At 39.0% G+C, this 7,762-nt stretch overlaps 1 protein-coding gene across 2 annotated transcripts in view; it reads left to right on the forward strand.

Moving 5' to 3' along the window:
• fras1 (Fraser extracellular matrix complex subunit 1) overlaps positions 1-7,762 on the forward strand; it is a 242,061-nt gene that overhangs the window by 158,819 nt on the left and 75,480 nt on the right. For both annotated transcript variants that reach the window (XM_032515432.1, XM_032515434.1), the window contains exon 26: positions 3,767-4,067. In XM_032515432.1, coding sequence (XP_032371323.1) covers positions 3,767-4,067 — 301 coding nt within the window. The remainder of the gene's footprint in view (positions 1-3,766; positions 4,068-7,762) is intronic.

The raw sequence follows: 7,762 nt of genomic DNA on the forward strand, positions 1-7,762 counted from the left end.
TAACCCCCCATCATCACATACCCTTCACCAAACTTGGAGATTGGCATGGTTTTAGCCTAACATCTGGTTTGATTTGCATTGAGAGATAATTTTATGGAAAGTACCCCACGTCAATCTGTAGGTAATTTATGTGCCATTTATGTTAATGTGTAATATAAACAGAGTGTAAAAATGTAATTTCCCCCCTGGGGATCAATAAAGTATATCTTCTTCTACTTCTTAGTTATTAGCAAATTATTGTAAACTCAGCTGTTTGCTAAGATGAACCAGCATTTTTTTCTTTCTTCACATCTTTCTTTCACATATTACAAATTATAATTTACGTGAATTACGTCATTGGACTACACGTTTGCTTTGCTGTTGTTTCAGAGTGATGAACAGCACTGTTTTGTGTCGGTACGGCGCTGTCCATTCCACTGCAATGGAGCCTAATAATAGTGACACTGAAGCACACTGGAACTCTGTGAATATATTAATATTTCACTCATCAATGATGTATTTTTCACCTACCCTCAACCCATCCTCTAAAAATCTTAAATGTTAATTTTTATGACCGATCCAATCCCTGGTTGTGTCTGGTGTATTTGGCCTTCTGCATGACCTTTCTGCAAATTATGAGCTACTGTATGAGAGCTGCAATGATAATTGTGTAAACATGGCCTGTTGGCTGCTATTTAAAACTGCTATTTAAAACGCATGCGGTGGGCTATTGGTAGTTTTATAGTGGTGTTGTATCGGCATAGTTCTCTCTCACTCACTATGCCTGCCGACCCCTATACAGTTCCATTATGTTTTACAGTAGTCATTTGTAGTTAACAAAAAAGGTAAACTTATTTGTTTTACCTTTGGTTGAACTTTCAATTCCCTTTGCATCATGCGCTATAAGCGCTTTATTTCGCACGGCTTTCTCGCTCTCAAAACCGCCTAATTAAGCCTTAGAGTTGATCTCGTACGTAGGCGATATTATCTCCTAATTAGGAGATAACCTTTAAGATGTTTTCTCCTGCGAAGGATATCAACATTTTTGTTTTTTCCCAACTTGCCTTTCAGGGCTTCTGTTCCAATGCAAATTGGAACACATGTTAATATTCACTGACAGTTGTCCAGATACCATCGGGGTGTGAGGGCATTTTTTTCGTATGCAAATGAAATCAAGAAAGCCACATAAATAATGCAAGTTAACCTCAAGACGTCACATGAAAACAAATCCATATGGCAGGTTGCTGGGCAACAGGCTGGTTAACCAAGGCATACAGTGGTGAAGCTAACATTATAATCCCACAGCCTGATGCTGTGTGAGGTGAAGTTATTAAATGTTAATGTTCCTCCAAAGCTGCAGCTCATGTTGTGAAAAATGTGTGCTGTTCTCTAATTAAACATCATCAAATACACAATCGCTGCTAATTTACAATTTATGTAGGACAAGTAACCTAATGCTGAGATCCACATTGTTTCAACAACGGATCCAACTACACAAGTAGAGAACAAATATCCAGTGTTTATGGTGACAAATTTAACATGATTGATTCTAATTTATGAGCTATAAATCACTGAAAGCTGTATTACATATTTGGGAACTTTTCCTATTGGCAACATAAGTATAAGTGACGGTTGCAGCTTTTTAGAACTGAGCATTTGAATTTAGAAATTCTGTTGAAAAACTTTAAGGAAACAGAGGGACATATTAAGAAGTAATAACATTACTTTGTGTTAATGACAACAACGATGAATGGTTACCGATTAAGGTACTAGCTTAAAAATTAGCCCACTTTTTTGACTGTGGTAGGTGGTTTTTTAAATCAAAAAAGTGACTTTTTACCAGTCAAGTTTTTTTTGCCTCATAAAGGTGAAAAAGAGGAATCACATCAACGTTCCGAAACAGCAGTTGCATTGATAGATGGACAGATTAATATAGACAGATAACGACATGAAAGGGTGTAGAAAGGACGCTGTGGTAAAGACTGAGCCTTTGTATATGGGGCACATGCTTAACTAGGTGAGTTACCAGGGCGCCCTGAAGATGGCATGATTTGCGCTTTATTACCACCAACTCTCTGAAGAAGCTAATAATGTCACCGCAACTGCGTGTGGCTGTTAGAGCTGATCTTTGTGAACTGGACTGTTTGTTCAACGAGGCTCATTTGCATAGAAAGGGGCATATTACCTAATTTAAATATAAGCAAATAGCGGAGGAGCACAGAGAAGCTATTTGCTTGGCTTGGTTCAGTTAGAGGTGCATTTCACCCGCTCCGGGTGCTTTGAGAATTACACTGTGACTTTTAGTCTCGTTTGTGTAGGTTTAGCGGTCAAAAAAGCTGTGCAATAGTTCCGTAAATTCGTCTCAGGGAATATATTTAGCAAGTATGTGATAGCAAACAGTTGCTTACTTAAATGTTCAGCAGTTGCAGAGCAACATTGGCATTAAGAATTATGTCTCTGGCCTCCTGATGAATTTAAGTCCAGAATTTACATTCTCCTTTTTGTCACCTCAAACTCCTGAGGCTAAAAAGATTTGGATTCAGAGAGATCTAAGATCAGGTCCTTTTTTTTCAACATTAACTGTTGGACTATTAGTTTCCTCTTAGTAAAATACTACAGTAATTGGTTCTCCTAAATAACAAAGGATTAAGAAAGAACATTGTCTGCATGGTCAGGTCATTAGAGGATTCTTGTACTTTTAATTGTTGGCTTTGTTCAAACAGTAATTAGCAAGCGTAATTATAATATAGAAATACATTACCATGCACCTTTTGTCAGAAATACTTTCTTTTTGTGAAATAATGAACATTTTTCTGCCTCTAGGCTTTAACTAATCCACTAGTTATTCAAGCAAAATTGCCTGGAATAAAGTCACTTGGTTTTGTTTTCTTTATGTATTTATTTTTTGCCAGCTAATAAAAAAGTTGAGAAACTAGTGCTTTAAATTATAGTCTTAGTCTCATTTGTTAGTTTAATTACATGGCCGAAGGTTTGAGATTTTAGAGTGCCTATTGGCATCATTAGAGGAGATATAATGAGATTACAGTGTGGCCTCTCAAAAGAGCTGATCTTTAAAAAGTTCCCCAACCAAGTCAGTTCCAATTAAAGCCAACTTCTAAAATGCCACGGCAAGACCATGATGCCTTGCTCATATTTCACCAGCCATTTTTCTCTCTCTCTCACACACACGCACACACACACTTTTCTGTTCTCATTTTATAACCTCGTCTCAGCCCTACACCCACTCACAGTCTGATCCAGCTGCACTTTTAATTAGATTAATGTAAGACTTAAAAAAGCATTACAATGTATCAATTAGAATAATTGGGGCCTGTGTGTTTTCCACTGTGTTATGAAAGCTTTATTTTAAGTTTTCAATTCAATTATATTTTCCGTTGTTGTGTGAGACAACTTTACATATTTTTTCCGCAACAATTTCTTCTCTTAATATTTTGATCTCGAATGCTGTAATCAAAATAAGTGGGCAGTTTTTAATCAAAAACCTGATGTAGCAATTGTAGCAGTAATTCTTGTCTTAATTTCCTACTTTTCTTTAATATGTTTCCACTTTGTATTAAGCTGTAATCGTCCTTCTAGTAAGATTTCAAAACCCCTGTTTGCTTTATTCTTGTTTATGACTATGTGTACACTGGTCTGCCCTCAAGAGTCATCAAAGTGTGTTATATCTTATGTGTTATAAGAGGTTTTCAAGTTCTGTTTAGCTCTGATAATAACACTAAAGAAAAATCATTTCATTTTCTCTTTCTGTCCTCCTTCCTCTTCTCAGTGAACACCCACCCCCCTGCCCTCCAGGTCAACGGTTCCCTGCTGGTTCCCCTTGGTGGTTTTGCCCCGCTGCCCCTCACCCTGCTGCCGGTGAAGGATCCCGACAGTCCGTCTGACCGGCTAATCTTCCAGCTCGTTCAGGGCCCAAGTAACGGGCGGCTGGTCCTGTTCCGAGGGGAGGAAGGAGAAGAGAGGGTAGGCAGAGGGAAGGCAGGACGAGACTTGACCAGGGACGACAGCTTCACCTGGGCAGAGCTGAGAACTGGCCGGGTCCGGTTCAGACACCAAAAAGACAAAGCCAGGTCAGTGGATCTGATGTGTAGGAGGTTTAATGAGGTGGATAATGTTTTAAATCCTCCCAGAAACACTAAAAAACTGTTAAAATGAGCATGTGGTGATAATGTTTGTTGTTAAATAACTGGACAGCCTGGTCACACAAATATATTTCGCAGCCTCAAATTAAAGTAAAAACAGTCAGAGAATGTTTTTGGCCATCATGAGGCTTCAGAACAGCTTGATTGGGCCTGATCCTTGGCTTAAATTCTTTGGAAGATATTTCCTTATCAGGTGTTTACAGTACATGGTGGTGGAGATCACGGTTTAATGCTGACTGACTCGGGGCTGTGAGTCAAACCTCAGTCAGCTCTCAGTCTGAATGGGTCAACAAGGGCTCGTCCAACGGCTTTGATTGAGTAGAACTGGGGTTGACTTTCTAACGGATGGGTGTCTTGATGTAGGTTATCTCCCAGGAAATTTACGAGTACAATGTAAGTTTTGCTAGTTAGAAATAGTAGAGATGAAAGGCGCCATGCCCAGTGTGTGTTGGTAGCCCTTGTATACAGGGTGGGATCAGAAGGAATACAATATCAAACATTGTAGTTCGGCGTGTTAAAGGCTGGCCAATCACATTGACTACTTTCATCCCCTTTAAACATAGGGTTCTCCTTATCATGACACATTGACAGTTTGTGTATGACTTGCCAAAGATCTTATAGTCATTGTGTGTAATAGTGCGCAATTTTATTTGCCATCACAATGATCGACACAACCATCTGCACTCAATACCACCTCAGTGCCTGATGTTAAATTCGACAGAGACTGAAGGTAGCAGCATCACATCATTTGCATACTCATCAAACCATCCAATGAGCCCTCATTCCCTAAATGGAAGCAACTGCACTTGTTGTGTTTCTCCACATGTGTATTCATATTTTCCGTTAATTAGTCTCCTGTCTTTATGACAGTGTAACGCAATGCGAGTCTAGATTGTCCCAGAATGTCCATTTTACACCCAACACGTTAAAATGCATCTTTAATTCAAATTCATTTCTGCTTTTGTGTCAGTTTTAACACAAGGCATGTCTCTTTTAATTTACAACTTTTTGACATTAAACACGTCATCTCCCTCCTTTCATCTACGAGTATCCTGACATTTCATATTTTGCTGCTCTTGTTATTGGCCCAGCTGCCTGCCGTCTGTTTGATTTATGCAGCTTCCTGGTTTGAAAGTTCATTTCCATTAACCCACACACGGACTGCAGATGCATTACGTTTACACTTCTTAGTTACAGTAATGTGGCCAATTCTTTTGCAGTATCTGACAGTGTAATTAAACTGAATGAATATCTGGGCCAGAGATCAAAGAGGCTGCTAATATGTGTATACATCTTTTGAGCTCAACCTGGAGGCAACTTTCCTCAGTATAGCTTTTCTGCTGTGGCCTTTTCCTGCAATAAGTCTGCAGCATTTTGGGCCCCATCTTGCACCCAGCCTAATTGACTTTGTACACTGACGCATTCCTATTTTGCACCCAACACGCAGCGGCCTTTTCCCTCCACAGACGCACATCGGTAAATTAGGGAATGAACTTGTGCTCCTGAGGGCGGTTCAGCAAAAAGAGAAGGCGTGTTCAGGTGCAAACGTTCCCTGGTGCTATTTTGCAGTTTCAGAAAACAATTCCACCACAGACCCGGAAAAACCTAGTCTAAAGTCAGTGGCCCGTTATTCAGATGCTGTTTTAGGGGCGCATGTTTGGCCGTAATGTAGAGTGTGCACAACGCGCATACGCTTTGCTTCTCTCATCTACACGGACGCAGCAGTTCCCAATTTTGCAAACCATACATAATTACAAGGAAAAATATTACTGAAAACACCTTTCAGGTGTTTGCGTTTAGAAGCCCAAACCACACCTAGCTACTTGAGACCAACCCATTTTAGATCTGTGTCGGAATCTTTTGAGATCTGCCCACAAAGCTACGTGCATTTCACGTTTGATACATGTGTTTCAGATTGTTAAAATAGTGCCCTTTGAGTTTAAGCCCAGTGTCCGTTCAACCAATCAGAATTGACTTGTTCAAACACATTATTCAATCCTGACTCAGCCGGTCTAGCATAAATTGGAGGCATGCCAGTGAATTAGAAAAAGATGGCCCACTGCCCAGTTTTGAGCCATTAGGTTAATGGAGACAATAAAACATAAAGCCCCAAATAGGATTTAATCTGCATATTATAGCCATATTTTTCAAATTATGGGGAGTGGGGGATAATGGTGACAGACACAGAGCCACAAACAAATGCTGTGTCCAAATGTCCACACCACAGATAAAAAACACAGTAAAAAATATAATCATGAGATGTGATGGGCTGTTCAAGATGAGCTAAATTCTTTTCATTTTTCAAAAGGGGGTATTTTTTATGCATGACTGAAAAACTGAGTTTTACATCTCAAGTGGCATACTTTATTACTTTTGTCTTATGTCTGCATGAAAAATCCATCTTTCAACAAATATTCGAGTCACAGTCACATAAAAAGAGAATTAGAAGTCCTATGTCAGCAATATTGTCCTTATGTCACTTTAATAAGCTGTCCAACACATCTTTAATGGGTCACAATTATTCTAACCATAACAAATGCTGTAGAGCTGTGACCAATCTCACTTCTATTGCTGGAAATTGTAATTCAAGGAGTTTTTATCATTGTTAAAACGGCTGCTGTGAGGATGTGTTCTGTGACGGATGAATTTTAAAGAGGAAGAGCAAGCGGAAAGCTTCACAGAGCTGCTGCCTTGCTTAAGTGTTGTGCAGATGGAAAATATATAGATGGGTGACAAGTGAAAAGAAATACAAACAGAAAGTGTCTCAGAAAAGGCGGGGGCCACCACCAGCCTTCAGAACAGCTGCAGTGGTCCTTTTCTTTAAGTCACTGAATGAATGAACAGCACTCTTTCAAAGATTTCAACTCAGAAGTATTTTTTGTATGCTACTTTGTCCTTTTTCTCCACTAATTTTTGGAAGTCCATATTTTACTTGTCACTCCACTACATCTATTTGGAAACATAGATAGATAGATAGATAGATAGTAGGGGTGGGGAAACAAATTGATACAACATAGTACTGTGATATTTCCTGTAGCAATACTGTATCGATATACAGATCTTTTATTATATGTGTGTTGGTCAGTTTGTCTGCTTGACAATGCCATTTTGCAGCAATAAAATTTAGGTAAGATGAACAATCTGAGAAATTTATGTATTTAGAAAAAACAGATGTTGAAAAAGTTTCAAATTGTTTGAAATTGGGAAAAGTTGAAGTGGGAAGAAAGGTAATAAATTTCAATATATCGCAGAATATTGCAATATGTTTAACATTGCAATAATATTCTATTGTGATGATATCGTATTGGGAGGTGCTTGGTGATTCCCACCTGTAATAGATAGATAGATAGATAGATAGATAGATAGATAGATTCTGGAAATGTATAGTCTTTTATCAACTCCTACATTAGGCCAATGCGATGGAATTAGGAGAGAATTTGCTTGTACGCGTGTTCTGCGTGCCATTAATCAATATCCACACGTACTGTCTGCGTTTCGGTGCTGTGACCCATTTATTTTCCTTTTTATCAAATAATTTAAACCTTAACACGACTGACCTGACTGACAGCACTGACACACCTGACACGGTAAAAAGCTGTCTGCTTTCCCCGTTTCTCCACACA

This window comes from Etheostoma spectabile, chromosome 5, assembly GCF_008692095.1.
Source record: "Etheostoma spectabile isolate EspeVRDwgs_2016 chromosome 5, UIUC_Espe_1.0, whole genome shotgun sequence".
NCBI classification, from domain to species: Eukaryota; Metazoa; Chordata; class Actinopteri; order Perciformes; family Percidae; genus Etheostoma; species Etheostoma spectabile.